Source organism: Chlamydotis macqueenii, chromosome 2, assembly GCF_036417535.1.
Source record: "Chlamydotis macqueenii isolate bChlMac1 chromosome 2, bChlMac1.mat, whole genome shotgun sequence".
Classification (NCBI taxonomy): domain Eukaryota; kingdom Metazoa; phylum Chordata; class Aves; order Otidiformes; family Otididae; genus Chlamydotis; species Chlamydotis macqueenii.
In genome coordinates, this window is record NC_141557.1 from 161,217,178 (window position 1) to 161,241,559 (window position 24,382).

Genomic DNA, 24,382 nt, shown 5'->3' on the forward strand with positions numbered 1-24,382 from the left:
CAAAATAAAAGGGTAGGTTGAAGCAGAAAGTTGATGTATTAAGATTAAAAAAAAAAAAAGATATCCTGTCCAATAATATGTATCATATTATTGGACAGGATGCTGTTGAGATGATTCTATGATTCTGTGATTTGGAACAAGAAACAAACAAACTGAAATACTGAACACAGTTTTTGTTTTATGTCTGTGGTTACATGGTTGAGTGTCCATCAAGGCTACTGAAGAAGAGCTGTAAGAAAAAAAAGAAACCTGAGTCTTTGAACCTTAAATGAAAGTAACTAGAAGGAACTTCACAGTATTACACTTCTGACTACTTGAAGGTTTCTTACATCTTTCTCTGAAGCATTTATGTTATTTATCCTACTGAACTTCGGATGTCTAATTCAGGGGCTCAAAATAGGAAGCCAGCTGTCCTACACTCCCTCCAAAAGAAAAAAAAAAACGAGAAACAGGCACCTCCAGACGATGGTTCATCCCACATAACATCAAGACAACAGAATGCCTTGGCAAGACGGGTTTTGAAAATAAGGGCAGGAGGGTCCCATTTGGTCTGTGGTTTCTGAGTCTTGGGGACATATGCATCATGCACTTTCCCAGTAACAAAGAAGAAGTAAGATAGAAAGGTATATTCACTTATACAAATATATGACATTCATATCCCTTTTAGGTCAAATAAATTGGAATTTAAAAGAAAAATACAATCATGGCATTTTTTATTGTATTAGTGAGAGCTGAAATCAGTCATTATTATATCCTTATACTCCTAAATACTCAATAATATACTCTTTATCTTTAAAAGACACAACTGGAGAGATGGTCAGGGAAAGCTTGGAGACTATGAGTAGAATTTAAGACTTCTCTGCATAAAACAAAACAAAACAAAACAAAACACGCATATTCATTAATTCTCCTCAGTACCATTAAATCAGCAAATATGACCTGTATAGGGGATAGACCTCTATTCTACTTCCATTAGTGGCAATGAGAAGTGTGCTTTTGATATCAGTGAAAGCCTGAAGTTATAGATTATTTCCTTTTCTTTAAACTCTTTAAAAAAAATGTTTCAGGACAAGAGTAATATCTACAGGGACAGACTCTAAAGAGTAAAGACAAATGCGAACAGAGTTTATTTTCTTTTTTATATGTTTCAGATCTATGTAAGAAAAATGTCTTCTACAATAAAAAAAAAACTGATGCAAGAATTGTGTCTCATAAATGGACAGCACTGTTGTTTATAAAAAGAATGATACATTGTCACTCACTAGGTGAAAAAAAAGCAAGCTATGGAGAATATACACAAGATGGACCCACTAAAAATTGAGCTACTGCAGTATTTATTGTGACATAAACACACTTTGAAATTGTTTCCCACAGCATTCTCCTAGAGACTCTGGCTGCTCATGGCTTGGATAGGTGTACTCTTTCCTGGGTAAAAAACTGGCTAAATGGCCAGGCCCAAAGAGTCATGGAGAATGGAGTTGAATCCAGCTGGCAGCCAGTCACAAGTGGTGTTCCTTAGGGATCAGTACTGGGCCCAGTTCTGTTTAACATCTTTATCAACGATCTGGATGAGGGGATCGAGTGCACTCTCAGTAAGTTTGCAGACGACACCAAGTTGGGTGGGAGTGTTGATCTGCTTGAGTGTAGGAAGGCTCTACAGAGGGATCTGGACAGGATGGATCGATGTGCTGCGGCCAATTGTATGAGGTTCAAGAAGGCCAAGTGCCAGGTCTTGCACTTTGGTCACAACAATCCCGTATAACGCTACAGGCTTGGGGAAGAGTGGCTGGAAAGCTGCCTGGCAGCTGGGAGAAAAGAACCTGGGAGTGTTGGTCGATAGCCAGCTGAATATGAACCAGCAGTGTGCCCAGGTGGCCAAGAAGGCCAATAGCATACTGGCTTGTATAAGAAACAGTGTGACCAGTAGGACTAGGGAAGTGGTCATCCCCCTGTACTTGGTGCTTGTGAGGCTGCACCTTGAATACTGTGTTCAGTTTTGGGCCCCTAACTGCAAGGAAAACACTGCGGTGCTGGACTCTGTCCAAAGAAGGGCAACAAAGCTGTTGAAGGGTCTGGGGAATAAGTCTCATGAGGAGCGGCTGAGGGAACTTTGGTTGTTTAGTCTGGAGAAAAGGAGGCTGAGGGGAGACTTTATCGCTCTCTACAACTCCCTGAAAGGAGGCTGGAGTGAGGTGGGTGTCAGTCTCTTCTCCCAGGTAACAATTCAAGACAAGAGGAAATGGCCTCAAGATGTGTCAGGGGAGGTTCAGATCGGATATTAGGAAAAAATTCTTCACCGAAAGGGCTGTCAAATATTGGAACAGTCTGCCCAGGGAAGTGGTTGAGTCACCATCCATGGAGGTATTTAATAGATGTGTAGATGTGGTACTTAGGGACATGGTTTAGTGGTGGACTTGGTAGTGTTAGATTGACGATTAGACTTGATAACCTTAAAAGTCTTTTCCAACCTAAACCATTCTATGATTCTATAAAAAACATAACGAATTTTTGACCCACCATAGAAATTGCTTGTTCCTGAAGAGTCAACTTAAAAAAAGGTAACAATCAAGTTACGGTTTATGAAGAGGACCTGGCTCCTTTAGGTGTTTCCTAGTCTTCTGAGATCATCCGACAGAAGACCTTAATCCCAGTTTGTTCCACAGTCTCCCCAGTACCTATCCTGGAAGGCATCTGGACAGCAGTAATGCAGCCTTTCACTGAAACTGTCTAGCTCCACAAAGGCCAGGAACTCACCAGCCTCCCTAATGTCTATCCAAGGGTAGCAAACAGGTGCAACTCTAACAGAAGCACTAGGACCTAATGAATATGTAGGATCTATGTCTCATCTGGCCATGTACGTTTCTGGTCCTTCATAAGTTTCATAGCCTGAATCAATGGACTCGATGTTCTTTCCTCTTCTATCCTGAACATAACGTAAAAAATGAAGCAACTGCATCAAAATCTAATAAATATTAATTTCCTACAAAACTACAAGTGCAAGGCCTAGTTGAATTTTTCCAACTTACTCTGTTTTAACAGCCTACAAAGATCTGGATCTCTCTCTGTAGTTGCCAGTCTCTTTTGTTGACCAGGGGGTCCATAGGGAGTCTACAATCCAAACTTTGCTCTTCTGTTAGATGACAAAAATCTACAGGAAGCTGTCTCTGCATCAGCTAATCTGTGTCCAAAATACCTGTTTTATGTTAGAAAAGATTACAAGCATATCTAAGTAACTGATTTTTAACTTAAGTTATGCCCCAGCTTTAAAAAAAAAAAAAAAAGAAGAAGTAGAAAAAGAGCCAATTATAAGATTTTTGCTTTAAGTTTATCTCACTAGTTAGTCATGTTTGTTGGATTATGACCAATAGCCAAGAGGTCAAACTAGTTATCCTTATGCTTTCTAACTGTCAAGCATAAGGAAAAAAATTGGCTTGCTTCATATTAGAGTCCAACAAAAATATGAATCATATTTAGCATTAACCTATTAAGTATGCAACTATTAGCATGTAACTACGTATTGCATATGTATTTGTGTCTGTATCTGGGTGTTGGCAGTGGGGGCTGCAGGAGTGGCTTCTGTAGGAAGAGCTCAGGGGCAGCCCCATGCCGGACACAGCCAGTTCCAGCCCTTTAAGACTGACAGTTCAGCCAATTTTCCATTCAAGTTTTTTTTCCACTTATCAAGTCCATATCTCACAAGTTGGCTCTATGTGTCCACTTCCAATGTTCTACACATCCGCACACATACTTGACATCTAAGGTCCTATTATAGTCATGGAAGAACTACTCAACTTCCCCCATAGAGACCAGGGAGTGAAGCAGATAGCTGCAAGGAACACATCTACTGAGAGGTCAGCCAAATCTTTTTCCAGTCCCTATTGACTGCATTGAGTTGGCAATTCAGTTGCCCACAAACAAGCATCCAGTATCGTTTTACATGACCTCCCACTGCCAGCACAGGAGGTTGTGGGTTTCCTGTAGTTCCTGTCTCATATCTGTTAGCCTTGCATGGCTGTTTGGGATACTCAAGTGTATCTCAAATGACAGATGCCTCTGTCAGGAAACTGAATTGTACCATCATTTCCCTTCAGATACAAAGAGAATTTAGACACTTAACTCAGATGTAGGTGCCTACAAAGACAGATAAAGTCAAGTGTCTTCATTCAAACTAAATTCCAACCAAGTTACCTCCTTCAGCTCTTTAGGGAAACATTGATACACATCATGAGACTGTGGACCAAGTGTAGACCATTGAAAGCACATATTCTGAAATCTACTTTCACTCACTTTATGCCATCTGAAAAACCAGTGAGAGCTGTGCTTAGTCGCCATATTCCATGTGAAGAAGAAGAAATTAAGAGGAAGCCTATCATTCCCAAACTATTGCAGATATGCAGACATGCCTCAGCCCAGTAGGGAATATAGGAATGACTGAATACTGCCAAAGACAGGGTTGAGCTGCCCAGCCTGAACTTATAACTGTGTCATGTAGAATAAACATGCCAGATTGGTGAGGTTCACCTTGTTATCTGGGATATGGAAAAGGGTGAGGTGCTTAATGACTTTTTTGCCTCAGTCTTCATTGATAAGGGCTCTAGTCACATCACCTGAGTTGTGGAAGGCAAAAACAGGGATTGTGAGAATGAAGAACTGCCTGCTGTACTGAAAGAGCTGGTTCGGGAACATCTAAGAAACCTGAAGGTGCACAAGTCCATGGGATTTAATGAGATGCATCTGCAGGTCCTGAGGGAACTGGCGGATGAAGCTGCCAAGCCACTGGCCATCGTATTTGAGAAGTCATGGCAGTCTGGTGAGGTCCCCAGTGACTGGAAGAGTGATAACATCCCCCATTTTTAAAAAGGGAAAAAAGGAAGACCTGGGGAACTACAGGCCAGTTAATCTTACCTCTGTGCCTGGCAAGATCATGGAGCAGATTCTCCTGGAAACCATGCTAAGGCACATGGAATACAAGGAGGTGACTGGTGACAGCCAACACGGCTTCACAAAAGGCAAGTCATGCCTGACTAATTTGGTGCCCTTCTATGACAGGGATAAAGCATTGGTGGACAGGAGATGAGCAACTGACATCATCTGCCTGGACTTGTGCAAAGCTTTTGACACTGTCTCACACGACATCCTTCTCACTAAACTGGAGAGACATGGGTTTCATGGACAGACCACTCAGTGCATGAGGGATTGTCTGGATGGCCGCACTCAGAGAGTGGTAGTCAATGGCTCAATGTCCAAGTGGAGACCGGTGATGAGTGGCGTCCCTCAGGGGTCTGTATTGGGCCCGGCCCTGTTTAAAATCTTTGTCAGTGACGTGGACAGTGGGATAGAGTGCACCCTCAGCAAGTTCGCTGATGACACCAAGCTGTGTGGTGCTGTTGACACGCTGGAGGGGAGGGATGTCATCCAGAAGTACCTTGGCAGGCCAGAGATGTGAGCCTGTGCAAACCTCATGAAGTTCAACCAAGCCCAGTGCAAGGTCCTGAACATAGGTCAGGGAAATTCCAGGCATAAATGCAGACTGCGTGGAGAATGGATCGAGAGCAGCCCTGAGGAGAAGGACTTGGCTGTACTAGTGGACAAGAAGTTCAACATGAGCTGACAATGTGCACTTGGAGCCCAGAAAGCCAACTGCATCTTGGGCTGCATCAAAAAAAGCAGCCAGGCCAAGGGAGGTGATTCTGCCACTCTACTCGGCTCTTGTGAGATCCCACTTCAGTACTGCATCCAGCTCTGGAGCACTCAACATAAGAAGGATGTGGACCTGTTGGAGAGAGTCCAGAGGAGGGCCACAAAGATGATCAGAGGGCTGGAGCACCTCTCATGTGAGGACAGGCTGAGAGAGTTGGGGCTGTTCAGCCTGGAGAAGAGAAGGCTCCAGGGAGACCTTATAGCGGCCTTCCAGTACCTAAAGGGGGTCTACAGGAAAGACAGGGAGAAACTCTTTAGCAGGGCCTGTTGTGACAGGACAAGGGGTAATGGTTTCAAAATAAAGGGACGCAGATTTAGATTAGATATTAGGAAAAAAAAAATTACAATGAGGGTGGTAGAACACTGGCCCAGGTTGCCCAGAGAGGTGGTGGATGCCCCATCCCTGGAAACGTTCAAGGCCAGGTTGGATGAGGCTCTGAACAATCTGATTTGGTTGGAGATGTCCCTGCTCCTTGCAGGGGGGTTGGACTGGATGACCTTTGAAGGTCCCTTCCAACCTAACGATTCTACGATTCTGTGGTTCTATAAACTGAAGAGACGTCAAGAGACACGAACAAGCTATGGCCTACAGCAACACCTCTTTTCATATGAATCTTCCAAATAAGGACAACCCTTATGTCATATAATTGTAGAAAATGTTTATCTGAAGACCAGGAAGTGAAGTCTTTCTCATCATCTTTGTCTATGGAAATCCTTTATCTTCACAAAGAAAGATATGCAATCATTTTTTAAAAGTAAAATAATCACATTTTGTCCCATTCTCCACTGAAATCCATGCCTTTAATTCTTCATTTCACAATGTCTTCAAGAGCTTTGTGCATTGCTGAAGTCAGATTTAGCAGGACTGTAATTCATTCCCTTTTTTACTCTTGAATATAAGTTGTACTTAACAATTCCTGTTCTCCAGTTCTGATAGTGACAGGCCATGACCTCATAGCTGTATTACAAATACATCCTGCCAGGCTTGTGATTGTGATTTCCTTCAGGAATATGGAAAAGACCTTTGATTAAAGTGCTTCCAGGTTTTGTCAAAATGGAAATAAAAGCAATTACATTTTCTGTAACTTCTTTCTCCTTACATATAATTTTCCCTTTGCGATCAATACAGTTATTAAAACACAATAGAGGAATAAGCAGTTACTTTCTCAGCTACTTCTGACCAACTAATATGCCTCAGGTTTTCTGTAACATTTAAACACAGCTGGTTGAGGTGACTTGTGATTTTGGGAAGATCAACAGACTTCAACAGTGGAAGCCAGAAACACAGCAGGACTCTCTACTCAGCACAGAAGGATACTAAATATTTATCTTTAGGCAAAGAAATAAAATCCTAGCTCTCTAGTAGTTAAGTGCTTTTTTTGAAGGTGCGTGTCTATCAGCATGAAGGCAAGATGTTCACCTCCAGGGCACCATTCATCAAAAACTAAGGTACACTATCCAAGGGAAGCAAGATGAAGTGTCTTCCAGAAGTATGTGCTAACGAAGCTTAGTCTGTCTTGTACTAGTTGCCTATATTTTAAGTATCAAATCAGATGAGATGCCACTATACCAACTATAGATCCCTGCGCTGTCCCTATGAAAAAGATGAACTGATAAACTGATGCTTATGAGAACCAAGTAAAACATCAAGGCACAGAAATGGAAATGTTCAAGGCCAGGCTGGATGAGGCTCTGAGCAACCTCATGTGGTTGGAGATGTCCCTGCTCCTTGCAGGGGGGTTGGACTGGATGGCCTTTGAAGGTCCCTTCCAACTGTAATGATTCTATGATTCTATGATTCTAAATCAGAATATAAATCCCCATACTGGAATTCAACTATTAATTCCACTCTGGGTTGGAAAACCAATATGGCATCTTTACTGATGCTAATTGCCAAAACTTGATTAAATATCTCAGGAGTGGTGGCACTGTTTGGATGGCGTCCCTGTGCCAGAAAGCAGTCACTCAGAAAGTGAACAGAAAAACATTGCTGCCTGCACAGGAAGATTTTCAGTGGAGGTTTCCAGTATGAACACTGACCAAGCTAGATCACTTTGCTACTTGATGAGATCTGACAAGCTCACAGGCCACTGTAATACGGCTTCAGGCTATACAGCTGGGACTCCAACCGGCATACTTTCTGCTTCTGGTTTTCATCGGATCCAGGTTAGCTATACATCCCCAGTGCTAATATTCCAAACTTCTTGGTATTCCTAGCCCATTAAGAAGTAAGTTTAATACCATTTATCTAAGCTTTGACCTTTGGGCAATGCAATTGATTATACGTGCTGCCACTGGGCACAAGGATGACTCTAAGTGTGGTTTTCCACTCAGTAACTAAGGATTTCCGTCCGCTCCTCAGTTAAATGAGGCCATTAAGAGAAATGTAACTCAATGGTTTATGCCACTGTCAGCGAGGGAAAATTGCTTTTTAATCTCTGACCCTTCAAAATGAAATTGCACCCTGGAAAAAAGAATTTGTTAAACAAATGAAATAGAAAAACAAAAGACAGCATGTGATTTCCTTCTGCCATCTTGTCACAGATCAGACTTGTTCAACTTTCAGAGGCAAAATCCTTGCCTTTGAAATGCTGAATCCAGACCACTGTGCATAAAGAAATGGATATTCCTAAATCTTGGTGTGATACAGTCCCAGTGCTGCATACCACCAAGGTGAACAATCGGTGAGGACTACAGCTATTCACTCATCCAAGAGTGACTTGTGCTTAAACAAAAAGTGACCTCACAATACACAATTTTAAATTTCTTTTTTTTTTTTTCATCCAAAAATCTTACTGGGCATGATTTATAATAAAAGAAAGGAAGATTAAGCTACCACCTGGTTGAGTCAACTCTCTCTTTTTGATGGTAGAAATGAAGAGATGTTCAGCTGTGATCACAAATAGCCTGAAAGATTTTACCTTCACATGCAAGAGCGCCAACTGCATGACATCCAAAAAGCTCTAAACAAACCTTTTCCAAATAAATATTTGATCACACAGATCCATTATTTACAGGGGGGAAAAAAGAAAAAGATAAGTTTAAATAAATGTTATGGCTCAGACTTCACTGAGGTTAAGTTGCTGCATTCACGCAGCCCATTCATCACTTGGACTGCCGCTGACTTGAACACCATTTCCTATGGTAAGCAGCTGTTTTGTAAATGGGCTGCATTAAAATACAGCAAAAAAACCCCACACAAACAGAAGTTGCTTCAAAATAAAACACTCTTAAATCAGAAAACTCAGCCTGTCTTTCACAGGGAGCCAGTGGAGCAAGGAAAAAAAGAAAGAACAAGTTTTATCCCAACTGCCTGCTGCTGCTTCTGCTGCCTACTTGTTGAGGGAAAGTAGAGGGCGAAACAATTTAATTGTTCAAAGCACTGCCCCGGATAGCCTTGCTCGCTGGCCACAGCATATTGTCAAGAAAAAAAGAGCCTGAAAGCAGGGGCAGGCATGCAGCAAGGAGTTGCTTCAAGGCTTCAAGGCAGTACAGACCATGTGGGGGCACATCTGACAGATGATCATAGAATCATAGAATGGTTAAGGACCTTCAAAGGCCATCCGGTCCAGCCCCCCTGCAAGGAGCAGGGACATCTCCAACCAGATCAGGTTGCTCAGAGCCTCATCCAACCCGGCCTTGAATGTTTCCAGGGATGGGGCATCCACCACCTTTCTGGGCAACCTGGGCCAGTGTTCTATCACCCTCACTGTAAAATTTTTTCCTAATATCTAGTCTAAATATAGGCAAACATCCCGATGGGGTTGGTTTTGAGTAATCTGGGGCAAGCAAATTAGTGGCATCATTATAAGGGAATGGACTGTTTGAGGCAGCAGTGGTTTGGGCAGCCATGCATCAACAGGGGAGGATTGAGAGATTGGAAATGAGAGCAGAAATAAAAAGATATGGCTTAATGGGAGGGGGAAAGGGTGGAAGGAAAACAAGTGCTATGGAGGAGGAATTGCTTTGAAGTTGAAGAAATCAGTTCTGAGTGGGAAGCCCAGGAAGAAGTTTCTGAACTGAGCTGGTGCGAGCACGTTGCTGCAGACTGAGAAACAGAAAGTTTGGGGAAGACTTATTTTACTAACTGGAAATCATGGCACAGAGTCACGAGAACTCTGGATGGTGGCAAAATTTCCTTCTGTTGCTGAAGAGGGGGATTAAGGCTCAGTCGTGTAATTACACAGTCACTTTGGTAATGGCTTTTACTTGGAGTCCTTACAGAGCTCTGAGTTCCTATTGCAGATTTAATTCAGCTCCCATCACTTTCACAGGCAGAAACCGCCAGAAGAAAAAAATAGCTTCATAATCCCCCGAATAAAACTTCCAAGCGCTAATTACCCAAAGAAGCGGCAAACTAAGCCGTGCTCACACTGGCGACAGACACAGCTAAGCAACAGCAAGATGAGGTTGACCGCGTACGTGGCATCTTATAGTTAGCAGTAGATTGTCATTACATCTCGGTCCTGAATCTGTCTTACAAGCAGCTAGGTTGTTTTTTTTTTTTTTATTCTAAGACATTAAGTAGCTACAAAGCTGTGTTTGCATTGAGATATTCCAGTCGTGCCAGTTCATCACGGCTTTGCAGTGCAATTCCATCGTATTGTGGTGTTAACTGGCTGCACACCACGGTTTTAAAACTCTTAGCTTTAAAACGATTTAACGGCAGCGTAACTCAGGATCTTAGGGCATACCCATAGGGAAAACGAGAAGACAACCTTAATTATCATAGTACATACAAGTAGCAAGTGCTTTAAGAGGCAGGCATGCCAGGAAATTTCAAAGATTCTGAGAAGGTGATTTTTGGAAACACAAATTTTCTTTCATTTTTTTAAATGCCAATGAGTTATTTGTGCAAAAGTTGAAGTCGGCCCTTTATTGGTGGTCCCCGGGCAATAAGATCTCTCTGCAAATGTCACAAATTTACGAGGCTTTTTTTTCCATAAAGCTCCAGCCTTCAAAGTGCCCCTCTGTGTATCCCTGAAAGCCAGACCCAGGAACTGCTTCTTTACAGGAAGAAAACTCATTGTTCTTAGACTACACAAGTGGGTCACTGAACTGTTGCTTGCCTTTGCGATGCCAGTGAATCCAAATTAGCTTGACTTCCACGGAGGATACAGGGAAGGAAAGCAACCAGCATTAATCAGAGTAACACAAGCAGCTCTTCCAAAACAAATTAGCTTCAACAGTCAGCACACAGAGTCCTTCAGTCAGTGCGGCCAAGCTGAACTTAGGCCAAACTTCGAATCAAAAAGAGTAACTGGTTTAATATGTATCCGCGGAGTCTGCGTTTGTTTCTTTTTCTTCCTCTCAGTCCATCTGCAGGAAGCTATGAACAAACTGAGCAAAGCGAAACTACTCATCTCATTGCACCCAGCCCCTCTATGTGATGTTGATCCCACCTAAGCTTGTCTCAAATGCAAGAACTGAGACCATCAGGTGTCTATATCCCCCCTTTTTTTCAATAAAGGATAGGTGATAGGCATGATTCATCTTCCCTTGAAATGTTTGTATGGAATTACTGTCATCCGGACCTTACAAAGGAGGGAACAGGCACCTCCAAAACAGCAGCCATCAGACCTATTTTGGACATCTCCTGTAAGATGAGACAAGACGTTCAGTGGGAACAATTCCTTCTCCTGGTTGGTGTAAAAGGAGTTCAGACACCTAACTCAGACATACCTACCTCCACCACTCATGTTTGGTCCAATAACTTCCTATCTTCCACAGAGCAATTTGACCCATGTTAAAATTGGTGTTTCAAGACAGGTGAGATGAACCATTTTCTGTAGGGCCATGGACAATGACATCTCAGGAGACAAGTCTGGGCCATTGGTACTAAATGGTAAGGGTTGTCATCTCTGCCTTAGGTCCAAGAGATATGAAAGCCTCACAGAAAGGAAAGGCACAGAAGTCTGCTACAGGAGATTACTTCTTCTGGCTTCTCTCTGTCAGACTTGTTTGCATCTTGGTCATTTTTTTTAAACCATTTGGTTAGTGAAAAGTAAGATAATGAAGTAAAATTGTCAAGTTTCTGTGACCAAGAGGGGTTTCGTATTGCAACCAGCCTCTGTCCCTCTACTCCTGGTATCAATATCCAACATTAATGTTTTCATCTGCATTTTGACCCTCCACATTTCTATAGATAATTCAGTGGCCCAGTTTAACTGCTGCCTGCAGTAAAAATAAGTTTAAGCACAAATAATTATTCAGGAATTAAAATAATTTAAAATGAGAAAAAAAATATCTGCTCATAATTAAAAATCAATGTATTTCTTCCAAAGCTCTGACAGCTCTCACTAAATCTTTTATGCCTGTGAGATGTAATATATTTTTGCTTATGATTAATTACAAGTTCATCTACCCCATCCTCTATTGCAGCACAGATATCGCAAGTACCTCTCATCCACTATAAATCAAGCAGTGCTGAAATCAGAACATATACAAAGATTTACAATGGCAGGGAAAAATTTATGGAAAATAAGATAACTCTTTTCTACCTCATGGATAGGCATTATGGGTATTGCTGTTTTTATATGTGGTCCATAGAGTCTCTGAGGTATCTGACCACCAAGACTTCTCTGGGAATTTACTTGGTGAAGCAAGGATGTGTTGCTATCAGGGGGTGAAGTCTACAGCTGCGAAGAAGGATTATATGCAATGACGTGGGTGCCGATTACAGTACCCAGCATGGACTCATGGACTTGCTGTGGCATCTAAGATCAAGAGGGCCATGATAAATTGAGACCATCTACTTTCCTGAGCTGTCTGATCCTGCCTGTTATAACAACAGTCCCCAGACCTTTTGCTGAGACAAACTGCCTCATGTTTGATGGAGACACACAAGGGCTGCAACTTCATATTTCACCTCTGTATGGTGACCAGTGAAGAGTTACACCAACCAGACGATGCAGCCTATCCACTGAAAAGGGGACACATCCACATCCACATCCACTGAAAAGGGGACCCATGGGGCAGGAGGTGACAGAGAACAGAGAGGAGGAAAGCAGAACCATTCTCACAGATGCCTCCTGCTCCCTTCCCAGGGCTGAGGGCAAGGCTGGCAGTGGGCTGCACCGAGCCACCCAGCAGCCTTGTCCAGCCTGAAAGTTGCAGACCACTGTCATTATCTTATTTACATATATTTCACTTACCTGTTCCCTATTATTGTTTTACAGATGTGTGGGGTTTTTTTCCTTTTTTTTTTTTTTGGTGGGTGGGTGAAGAATTCAGATGGGGGGATGATAATTCATACAAAATAATCATAATAAACCACCACTTTTAGCACACACATCTCAAGCTGAAGGAGAACCTTTCAAAATTCAAAATGCAGAAAAAGGAGCTCAGTAGGAAGATACTTATATTTGTTTAAACATTTCTATTTTTGCATGGAACCTAAATGCCTTATTTTGTATTTGTTAAAGAAAAGCTATTTACTGATGCTTTGTTATGTTAATGTACAGGTTGAGACTGGTACTCCAAGTTGTATTGTTGAAGTGAGTGCACTGCATTATAAGCAAGCATTATGCTAAATAAACAGTCACTTACTTTACTCCTGACAGAAATCCATTCATTAAGGTCTACAGTAGGTCATAGTCTTGAATGTTTCAGTGATGACATTTCTGATTTCTCAATTTATGTATACATTTGTTGAGAAAAGAATACCACATACACAGACATATTTATATACACATATACATATGAACAGGGACAAGAAATGTATGCAAGCCAGTCTGCATTTACAGGACAATCCCACTGTAGTAGAGGTCGTAGGTAACAGCCAAATACATTAATGAATTGGCAGTTTAATAAAAGAAGGAAAACTACTCAGTAAGATTTTTTTTTAAAAGTCTGTGCTTTTCATCTCTGAGCAGCACAGAAGAGTGCAGAGAAAATTTACAGAAAATTTACAGCTATGGCAGCTCCCTTGAAAGCAGTTCACTCACGAAGCCCTCTGGCTGATCATCCTCCCAGATCCACCCTAGATATTCTAAAGCAGTCCAATTCACACATACAGCCTGGAAGGATGACATATATTCCACTGCATTATCCATACGTGTGCAACTGGCACCAACATCACTTCCTACAAAAGCCCTTGAAGGCTGTGTGTCCAGGACCCTTCCTGTCATATTATGGGGACAACGTCTTTTTGGATTTAAGATGAGCAGATATCATGGCACATAACACATGAGGCTTCATATGCCATTTGACAAACCCCAGACAGCAGGCCAGCAATCGAAGTCACAGAAACTTCCCTTCATTTTCTGTCCATATGTCAGGGAACCTCATGAAAGAGGGGACAAACAGCAAACTAGAGTTGTGGGCAACTGTCTAGTGATCTGGAGATCTAGGAGATCTGGACTGCACGTTTCCTTTGGCAGCAGAATTTATCTAAGTGATATTTGTCTATACAGGCTTGTTTCAAGGACAAGGAAGGATCTGAAATGTTTTCCAGTCAGTGCACATTTATGCCCATAGTAGCAGTTGACTCACTAAGATTGGCTATATCTTCATCTTGATCAACATATTTGAGGAACAAAGGACCTCCTAACTGGCCAGGCTATTTCAGCAGCTCCTGCTGCCTGGAAAAAAAACAGATCCTTTACCCTGTACTGTGTTCATTTTCTGCCTGACTACTTTTTGACCTTCTTAGCCAAAATTGTCATTAACTCATTTGCAGCTTTGCAATTGGCTCTACTGTCAAGTATTAAATTTATTCTTGTCTCATTTTAGACTTCATGCAGTAAAAGCTCAGCAGGCTATTTTCAAGGCAAATGTAGGATTAAATGCAGGGTGACAGACATTATCTTGGAAATATATGCCTTTAAAAGCAAAACATGGCTGAAGACCACACTTAGTTTCTGCAATATCAAAGTTCTACAAGATTTGTTCTTACTACCCAAAATTGGCAAAGTACATTTCACCAGAAAATGAACTGTAGATAATTTTAAAATCACATTACTCCTTTTCAGTGGAGTAAAATGTCTGTGGCTTTTACTTCTTTGGGCTAGAGCTTTGCCCCAGACCTTTAAATTCATTGTGTTCAAGGACCAACAAGGAGGCACTATGTACTGGCACAGACCTCAGCTACATTTTGTCATAAGATTCCAGGTCTGTGAAACTCACTTTGGACTTGAACAAACTGATTTATGATTGAGGAAAAAAAAAAGAAACTAACAGTTTTTGTTCTGTCAATCCAATGCAAGCAATAACAATTTTCCTTTATTCACTTCCCGCCCACCCCCTTCATGCCTAGAAAGTACTAACTATAACCATCAAAGAGCTCTTTCTGGTCAAGATATTTTCAAAAACATCAGCGTTTTTGTGTGTATGTGTTTTATTCTTGCTCCAATAATGAAAAAGACAAAAAATCCCAAAACTCTACCCTCCAATTGCCTTTAAAAAGTGCTGAACATCATTCCAACAGCCATTATTCACCAACCACATCACGTCTTTTGACAACTCAGTTGTTTCTGAAAAGCACTGTTGCCTGATTATAAGGAAACGCTCCAATAAGAAGCACATATACACTTAAATGATGCACATTTTATGATGTCTTTCCAAGAACAACAGTAGCTAATTGCTGAGTTTCCTACTGGGAAATGCATCTTTAATATGCAGATCTCTTAATGACTACTCTAATGCAAATTGCCGATGCTACAGTAATTTAATCATATATACACGAAAAAAAAAAAGTTTAGCTCTTACTTAGAGTATGCTTTATCATCTTTCCAGGTAGCACAAATCCAACACAGCCCATGTGCCATGTGGTTCGCAGCCACGAAGTGTTCTCATTATTTTAAATACTATTACTGAATGTATCCGTAGGGTATTTTAGTCCCACTTACTTGGTGCTGACTGGCTTTTGCCAACTGCTCATTGGCTGATTCTACATTAGAAGATGCAGTCTCAATGTTGGCTTCAATACTATCTGCAAATTAAGATAACAGAAGATAATTACAGAGTACAAACCTAAAACAAAGACTTTATACCAACACCAATTCAGCAATTTACTCATGGGCATAAAGACATGAGTAGCCTCTTGTTTGCAAGCTGTAGCACTACAGGGAAATAGGAATGCCATCCATTTGATGAACACTTAACCCATCAGTCAGAGCTGACGGGTTGACAGCTCTCCATGTGTTCCTAGACAGGATGAGGCAGCTCATCCTATTCTTCCTGAAACCAGTGGGAAGACTGATAGGGAATTCAAAGGAAATCAGCTCAAAGTTGGTAAATTTACTAGATTAGAGTTAAATTATAGAAAAGACATGGCAGATTGTATCTGAAATTACCTCATTATTAGAGCTGAGGGATAAGATTCATCTGAATCATGTGGGTTATTTACCATGCCCAGTTGTCCATACCTGAGCAAGTCACCTTGGACACTATCACAGTCAACAGAGAGTAAGTCCATGGTGCACAATTAATCCCACTCTACAGTACCTGCATGCTGCTGATCAGATCAGATGAATCACAACCTAAACTCCTGCATCACACATCCAAACTGCAAGGGAAGTCTGTACGGGTGGCTCAGATTGAGACACATTGCTGGTACCTAAAACTAAGGGAGAAGAATCTCACCCTGCTAGATCTGATGTTGGGGCAAGATGGAGGAGCCATGAGGAATACAAATGAGATGAGAAAAGAAAGATTTCCCATTGCAGCTGGCAGCTCCCCACTTCCATCAAAGAAAAATATTAACTTTGACTCCAGAGCTGCACTTAAAAAGCAAGACAGCTATGGTATAAAGCTCGCAAATAAGGCTTTGTGTTTCAAGCAGAAATCTTAGCAATCTTGACCAGCTTGTCCCCTAAGAGACGTGCAGCTGACAATTATTGGCCACAATGGGAGAATACATGCATTTGGGCTGCTTCTGTGGGGTTTAAAGCTGGTATTACACCACAAAAATGGTCAGGAGGAATTCAACCAGAGGTAGAAGTTTGAGAATCACGTTTCAAGGATTTATCTAACCCTTAATAAAATTAATGAAAATTCTTCATATGATGTTATTAGGAATTGGATTAAGATGTGACACAGCAGATTAACTAATTAATTCTTCTATTTTTGAAGGAAATAACATTAAGCAGACTGGCCACTTTTGAGATAGCTGAAGAACAGAGGGTTTCCAAATAAGCTGTGGAAAGTGGTTGTGTTCAGATTTTGGCATTTTAAAGCATTGCAAGTCTCTTAATGTAATTATGCATTTCTGCTAACTCAAAAACAAAACAAAAGAGCAAAGAAACCACAAACCAACAGAACCATGGAACACACAAACTTCAGCTTAGCAGTTGGAAACCTGTTAAAAGTCTTGTATGACACCTTGGAGAGATGGCTTTCCATTCCCTTTATTTTAGATTATGCATGCTGTAGTACACAAGAAAAAAGCTACACGGATGGCACTTGTATAGATTGATATAACATAATTTTATTTATCATATCCAATGCTTCTCAAACCATTTTATTAAGACTTTAACACTCTGGACCTTGGTTGGCATCACTGACCTCTGCCCATATGCTTTCCTTGCATTCAGGACTTAGCAGAAAGAGATCAAAAGGCTTTTAAGGAAGTCTTCTGTCTGTGAAGAAATATAGAATTTGCTTTTACAAAGCCTTAGAAGAGCTGCATCCATGCACGTGCACACATCAGTGTGACAACCTTGAAGTGTTTACTTCCAGTATTGCATGGATCTGAAGGTATTTCTGGGAAAATATCCCTCCAGAACGGCTGCCCCAGGGGGCCCTCCATGGGCCACAGCCTCCTTCAGGCCTCCACCTGCTCCACCGTGGGGTCCTCCACGGGCTGCAGGTGAACCTCTGTCCCTCCGGGGACCTCCATGGGCTGCAGGGGGACAACCTGCTCCACCATGGTCGTCACCACAGGCTGCAGGGGAATTCTGGCCAGGAGTCGCATTACTCCTCCTCCTCCTTCACTGACCTTGGCATCTGCAGCCGCTCCTCACAACAGGCTGGCAGACGCCTCTCAGGATCCTTTTACATCTTATTCACTTTTCATCCCCTCTCCACTTCTTGTAGCCAGGGCGGGCCAAGTTGGGCCCTGTCGGCCGCCCGACAGGAGGCCAGAGGGTGAGGCCTGCAAGGCCCACAAGGCTCACTGCTCAGCTGCTTCACATCTTCTCCTTTTTTTTTTTCTTGTTTTCCCTGTCTTAAATACGTTATCGCAGAGGCGTTATCACAAAACCGCAACAATATGGAAACAACAGGGCACAAGGCACAGAAACCAAAAGAGTTAATATGTCATTAACACACACAGGATGCATCAGCCAGAATAACTTCTCTTTCACCCAAGTTGAGAAATTCTTAGTTGCTTAGTCGGTGACAAGTATTTACTTATATGGTTAAGCATGACTACATGATGTATAGTTAATTAGATTGGTTTTGCCTAAAAAAACTTCTTATGTGTTCTGTGGAAGTCCATAAGAACTACCTGTGGGACAACACCAGTTTGTGTCAACTGAAATCCAGACCCTGACCACTCAAAGCTCCAAAATGCCGTAGCTTCCTGCAGCCAAGGAGTAACACAATAGGATGGGGAGAAAAGAAGAAAAAATCAGGTTAAAAAAAGTGAACCAAAACTAAGAATATATCCTGCTGGGACACCTAGTAATTTTAGAAGCACAACGTCTGACCATGTTTTTGGGTTACAAAATACAACTTTAAGTATGAAAGCACCTCCATGTATTGAGGTAGTTTTTGATGGGTTTTGGAAGGGATGGCAGCATTTGGGAAATATGGAAGGTGTGGAGGGAGTGCACTGAACACCTTGACAGTCACCTAATCAAAGAAACATAACTTGCTCATGTATCTGGTGTTTACCAGGATCTTAGTGCAGACACACTTCACTACTCAATGCCTCTTAAAGGCTGATTGCCCTCAGAAAATTAATTGTTTAGGCATAAAAGAGCTACAGAGGAGAAGTTTATGAAAGATATCCTACTAAAACAAGAGTAATCTTTCTGCGCTCCTCTTGGGATAGAGGGAAATCACAGCAGGAGCTTAATTTAGCTTCCTTAAATTGCCTTCTGGAGGAAGCTAGCATTTCCTACTGCCTGCAGGGGGGCCTAAGGAGATTTGCGTTAGTTAGATAACATTAAACACGGTGAATATCCCTTCAGCGCTGCATGGGATGGGCTAATCGTATGTTACCCACCGTGTTTTGTGAACACCATCTACGTATTTCCCAGCACAGGCTTTCACAAGTAGGATGGACACGTGCTACATGTCCTGAATGTGTTGATATGATGTTACAGGATAAGGCTGGACCCTGGTGGCACTGTTTCTCTTCACTTGTTCTCCTAACAGGGGAATACCAGCCTTGGAATAAACAAACTTCCCATTATTATTATTTTTTTTTTTCGTAGCAACTTGTAATCCTGAGGCACAGAGGAAAACCAAAAACAAACAAACTCCCACCAAAACAGCTCAAAACCTCTATAAAAATAAGCCATAAATATGTAACATGATTTAACTAGATATTTCTGCTAATAAACACAGGAAAGCAATGCAAGGAAAGAGAACTTGGGTCAAATTCCAAGGAAGTAAGAAATAAGTCAATTATATTAATAAGTCAATGATGAATATGTCACTCACAGCTATTTCAGTGCATCTTTCCTGAATGCTAGTGATGGTTCACAGCTTGACCTTGCTCACTTTCAGACTCCCCACCAAAATACCTTGCTTGGAGATGGAGAGGCAAGTATTTCCAGAAAGGTGATAGCATCCTAGGTAGACTGAAGAAACCTACTGGAGGGGTCTGCCTTTTCTTTCCTCCTTTGTCTTTGGTACGAAAGGACAGTGAGCCTGTTCCCAAACAGTAGAGATAACCCAGCCCTGGGCCTGGGATTTTCCAAAGAGCTTGAGTCCCACAACAATTTGCTGTCCTTAGTCTGTGATGACAAATTTATGGTTCAGTTTGAAAGCAAACAAAAACCTTAAGGCGATGTGATCGCCATTTTATTAAACTGAGGGACAGGGTTGCACCAAAGCAGATGGTGGTCGCAAACAAACGCACCAAGGAATTATGAAAAGAGTTCTAGTTTTCCAGCTAAAACACAGCCTTTCAACAAGAGTAGTGAAGGCGACAGAGCTAACCAGCTTCTAGATGTAATTTGATATGATTTTATGATGCATTTGTCACACAGAGACAGAAAACATGATGACTCCAAGAGGTGTCTTTCAACCCTCTCTATTCACCTGTCTTCTGAGATCAAGCCCTGCTAATGACCAACAGGAGTCTTATATGTGAAATTACTGGAGTGACAGTGGCTGGAGTGGGGTTTTGTCCTAATGTATTAAGGAATCACCTGTATGACCTGAGTTTTTACAGTGGCAATGATGGACTGGTTTCACAAGGCAGCATTTTCAGTAAAACCACCTGAAAGACAGGGAAGTGAGCTTGTGAATGAGAATTTTTAAATGTTCCCACTTGGCAGTAACCAAAATGGGTCCCTTTAGGCTTCACAGTATACTTTTTATCTTTAGCACTTTATTAAGCTTAACTCTCTTTTATCACTATAACTTCTGACTAGAAATAATCAGTACAACATACTGAGATGCACATACAAAAAAAAAAAAAAGGAATATTTTGGTAATGTATAAAGGTTAATTTCCTAATTAAAAACCAAATTTTAGGTGAAATTGCTTTCAGCATAAAAAAGAATTTTGCCTGTTCTAGTTGTGATGTACGTTGAGAGTTTTAAGTGAGTCTCATTCCACAGATAAAGAACTCTCAGGCTTTCTATAGGCACAACTGTGGATGTTAAGGGGAAGGAAAACTATGGTAGTTCTTCCGGAGTGACATTTAAAATGGCTTAGGGTTGGTCATTTGCAAACTTCAATGTAAACATCAAGCTATAGATTCCACACACAAGAGGATTTATGAAATAACCTTGGCCATATGCTAAATTAAGGCTAAACAGGTCACATTGGCTTAGATTGGTGCAATGAAATACAATTTGCAGTTCCATGAGTCATCAGGAGCCATGGTTATCGCTTCCAACAAAAGGCAGATAGCTTTCTATTGGGTTTTAGCAGAGCTCTAACTCTTCCACACGGTAACGCACCATGACCCTCAGAGGTAAGGACTGAGGCACTGAACAACCACTCACCCTAATTTTCCAGGCAGGCCTAGTAAGACTATTTAAACTACCCTAAAATGTCATAACCAGCTCTTCCCACTGGTTTCCTTCGGCCAACAGCCCAAAGCCTTAGTCTGTATGAATAAAAGTGGCTATAAGGCAATGGCCGAACACCAGCATAAATTTACAACGCTTCAGCTCCTGAGTGATTCATACTGTCCTTGAAACACATCTTGGAAATGTCAAGTATCTGCTGCATATGTATGTGCTGAAAAATGGTATCACCCTGCCAGAGGTTTACCATGCCTGCCAGGATACATCTTCCAGGGATTTAAAATTCAAATGTTGTCCTACATATATCTATTGGAAAATAGCACATCCTACCAGAGAATAAGGTACATCATTTCATCTGCTCTGTGTTAAATGGCAAAGTGCACAAATATTGCCACTTTAGTGGATGCACAACAATTTACCGTTCTTTCTTATAGAGACAAGTGGTCTCAAATTACTGATATTTACCACAGGAGAAGAGGAGGCATATGAAGAGTTTCCTGAGGATGCATGGTATGGTCTCTGCCCTGATTGCCCAGTGTACACTATCAGCTGTCTATCTGAGGTATCCACAGTCCTCACAGGATGCTCTCATATGGCTTTGGGTAATCTGAGGCTCTAGTTTTAATCCCACTATTTGCAAGTAGGGGGATATTATATCATGGCAATAGACTCAATTCAGTTTTTCTGGGTTTTTTGTTTTTTTTTTTTTTTATTTTTATTTTTCCATTTCCTTCTTTTTCTGATGCAAAAAAAAAAAAAGTATTTCAACAAGATTTTTTTTTTTTTTTGTGCAGAAATGTATAGGCATGTCAGATTTTCTTTTTTCTCCAAAATAATCTCTGAAAGTAAAGAGCTAAAGAGCACTCAATCTAGCTTTGATTGGGAAATTCCAGCTACTCACCTGTAGCATGCTGGTTTTGTTTTTTTTTTTCCTTGTGATGTAAACTAATTTTTTTTTTTAGAAATTCTAAAAGACATCCAAGTTAAAGAAAATATTATTTCAAATTACAATAAGATATGTTAAGATATGTTTCTTCAAAATGACAAAAAAAAAAAGAAAGAAAATATCAAAATAATTATCTTTGTTTTTCCAAATCCAGCTAAGGAATTGATGCAGTTTGGGTAAATATCTTAATTCCACATGCATGTAGCATTCAGTAGGGCCTGTTGTGACAGGACTAGGGGTAATGGTTTCAAAATAGAGGGAGATAGATTTAAATTAGATATTAGGAAAAAAAAGTTTTACAATGAGGGTGGCAGAACACTGTCCCAGGTTGCCCAGAAAGGTGGTGGATGCCCCATCCCTGGAAACATTCAAGGCCAGGTTGGATGAGGCTCTGAGCAACCTGATCTGGTTGGAGATGTCCCTGCAGGGGGGTTGGACTAGATGACCTTTGAAGGTCCCTCCCAACTCTAACCGTTCTATGATTCTATGATTTTTCAGAAGTCCACTTTTTGTCTGCGATTAACACAACACTCATCTTCCATCACACAGCTGATGGCATACACTACTGAGTCCCATAGCTCAGTCAACTGATGAAAGAAGTGTCAATCTGAGTTTACCATGAGAATAAATGGGGACGGTGGGGGTGCTGATTCATAGAAATAAATATACTTTATTTCTGTTTGCTGTCTTGAAAAGACCATATTTTTTTTTCCTACAAAATAAAGTCACTGATATTTACAACTTGCTTGACCTCTTTTGCTTTACATGGCTCGTTTGATTTATTTAACCTACTCAAGCCACGGCCTCTCAAACACAGTCTGTCTGTGGCAGCACGTAACACCTCCCAGCAGAAATAAGCCAACCACCTGGGCAGCTTCTACCTTTATGACATTTACTGCTCAATTGCAGCATTACTAGAAATTGAGAGGACGGCAGTTCCAATTTCCCAAAAATGACTTTGGATAAATTGGTATGAGAAGAATCCTACTGGTGGCAATAAACCTCATAAAAGGAAGAGCCCTGTTTCTTGTACAAAATTAGCTGGTTCATTAACTGCAAGTATAACAGCCCAATCACATTACAAGGGTCAAACACAGAACAGCAGACAAATCTTTAGGCGTTAGTAAATTGGCAAGTGCAGAGTCACCTGTTATTCTTTTCCTTATAAACTGGCATGTGCTGTCTCACCAGGACTGTCAGCACTGCAGCTAAAAGTAAAAGTCCACATACAGCAAGGGAAGACACAAAAACTCACACTAAAAAAAAGCAGAAATAGGAAAGGAGCACAGAAGCTCATGCTTTTTTTTTTTGTGCTGCCTATTATCTCGAGTAAGATGAGTTAGTTAGAGACCATGGTAGCCCATCCCTGACTCTAACAATCCAGTTGTACAGCAGTCATCAACCTGTGCCTAACACGAAACCGAGCGCCTTACAGACTCTTCAGTGCTGACCAAACCAAGGTCGTGTAAGAAGTGATAGTGGAGGCCACCACTGCTGCAGTCCAGATAAACAGGGAGAGCAAGGCCAGTGGTATACAAAACACTGTGATCTTAAAATTGTTGCCTACAAGGCATTTAAAGGTAGTAATACTAGGCAATTTCAGAAGCTGGGCTGGTTACAATAAAGTTTCATTGGATTTAGATAGCAGAACACCGAACTGATAACAGGGCGTATACCTAGGATGCACAAAGAAATAGGAGGTGTCTTGGGAAGTGGACTAGATCATCACTGATCCAGAAATACTCCAGCGTACTCTTCCTGTATGGGCTGTGCTCTGTACTGACATGTAACTCCATGTTTCAACAAGTGGCTGAAAGCAAGAAAGCCAAAAGAAGATTTCCCAATTCATCAGGAATCAATAAGAACATAATTGTACCCATTCGCATAATAGCCTCCTCTGAGACCACTTAGGAAACTTAACCAAATGAGAGACTTTGCAGACCACATTCAACTGAACGTAGATATTAAAGCTGTTACATTCAGGTAGTCAGGGACTATTCTCAAGATGTGTTCATTTTCTGCAGATGTCCCAACCGAGACACATAACTGAGGAGAGTTTAGTTAAGGATCCAGTTGAACGATTTCCCAGCTCAGTTTGCATTAGCACATCTGACAACAGACTCTTGGCTGTGCCATTCAGGCCGTCAAACTGGAGGAGGACATGTGTGGAAGGGTGCCGATGGGCCCTCTTGACAGTGTCCATGTGTTAAATCAGCCTTCAGGTCAGAAAGGCAACAATGATAAAACAGGCAACAAAGCCGAGCTGATTTCACAGGCGAAAAAAAACCCTCTAAATCTAAAAAACCAACTTCCCCACATTCAAAAGCTTCTAAAATAAGCAATATATTTGCATTTATGTAAATAGATTTTAATTCAAAGGACATTTATTATTATTATTATCATTTGGCAATAAGTAACAATGTGGTATGTCAGTGAACACCAGCATTTCTCAAGGACTGAATATATTGACACCATCAGGAAGTTCTTCCGAGACGGAAGGAAAGCACCAGTTGCCATATTTACATTTATCTTAGCAGGTCTATGGGCTGTAGCCTGACAGATACCACGCAGTGATGTTTGTAAA

The 24,382-nt window shown here is 41.3% G+C and overlaps 1 protein-coding gene across 7 annotated transcripts in view; it reads right to left on the bottom strand.

Moving 5' to 3' along the window:
• TSNARE1 (t-SNARE domain containing 1) overlaps positions 1 to 24,382 on the bottom strand; it is a 490,264-nt gene that overhangs the window by 166,687 nt on the left and 299,195 nt on the right. For 6 of the 7 annotated variants that reach the window (XM_086741344.1, XM_086741338.1, XM_086741339.1 and 3 more), the window contains one exon: positions 15,549 to 15,631. The exons of the other annotated variant lie outside the window; for it this stretch is intronic. In XM_086741344.1, the coding sequence (XP_086597470.1) occupies positions 15,549 to 15,631 (83 nt within the window). The remainder of the gene's footprint in view (positions 1 to 15,548; positions 15,632 to 24,382) is intronic. 7 annotated transcript variants of the gene reach the window in all.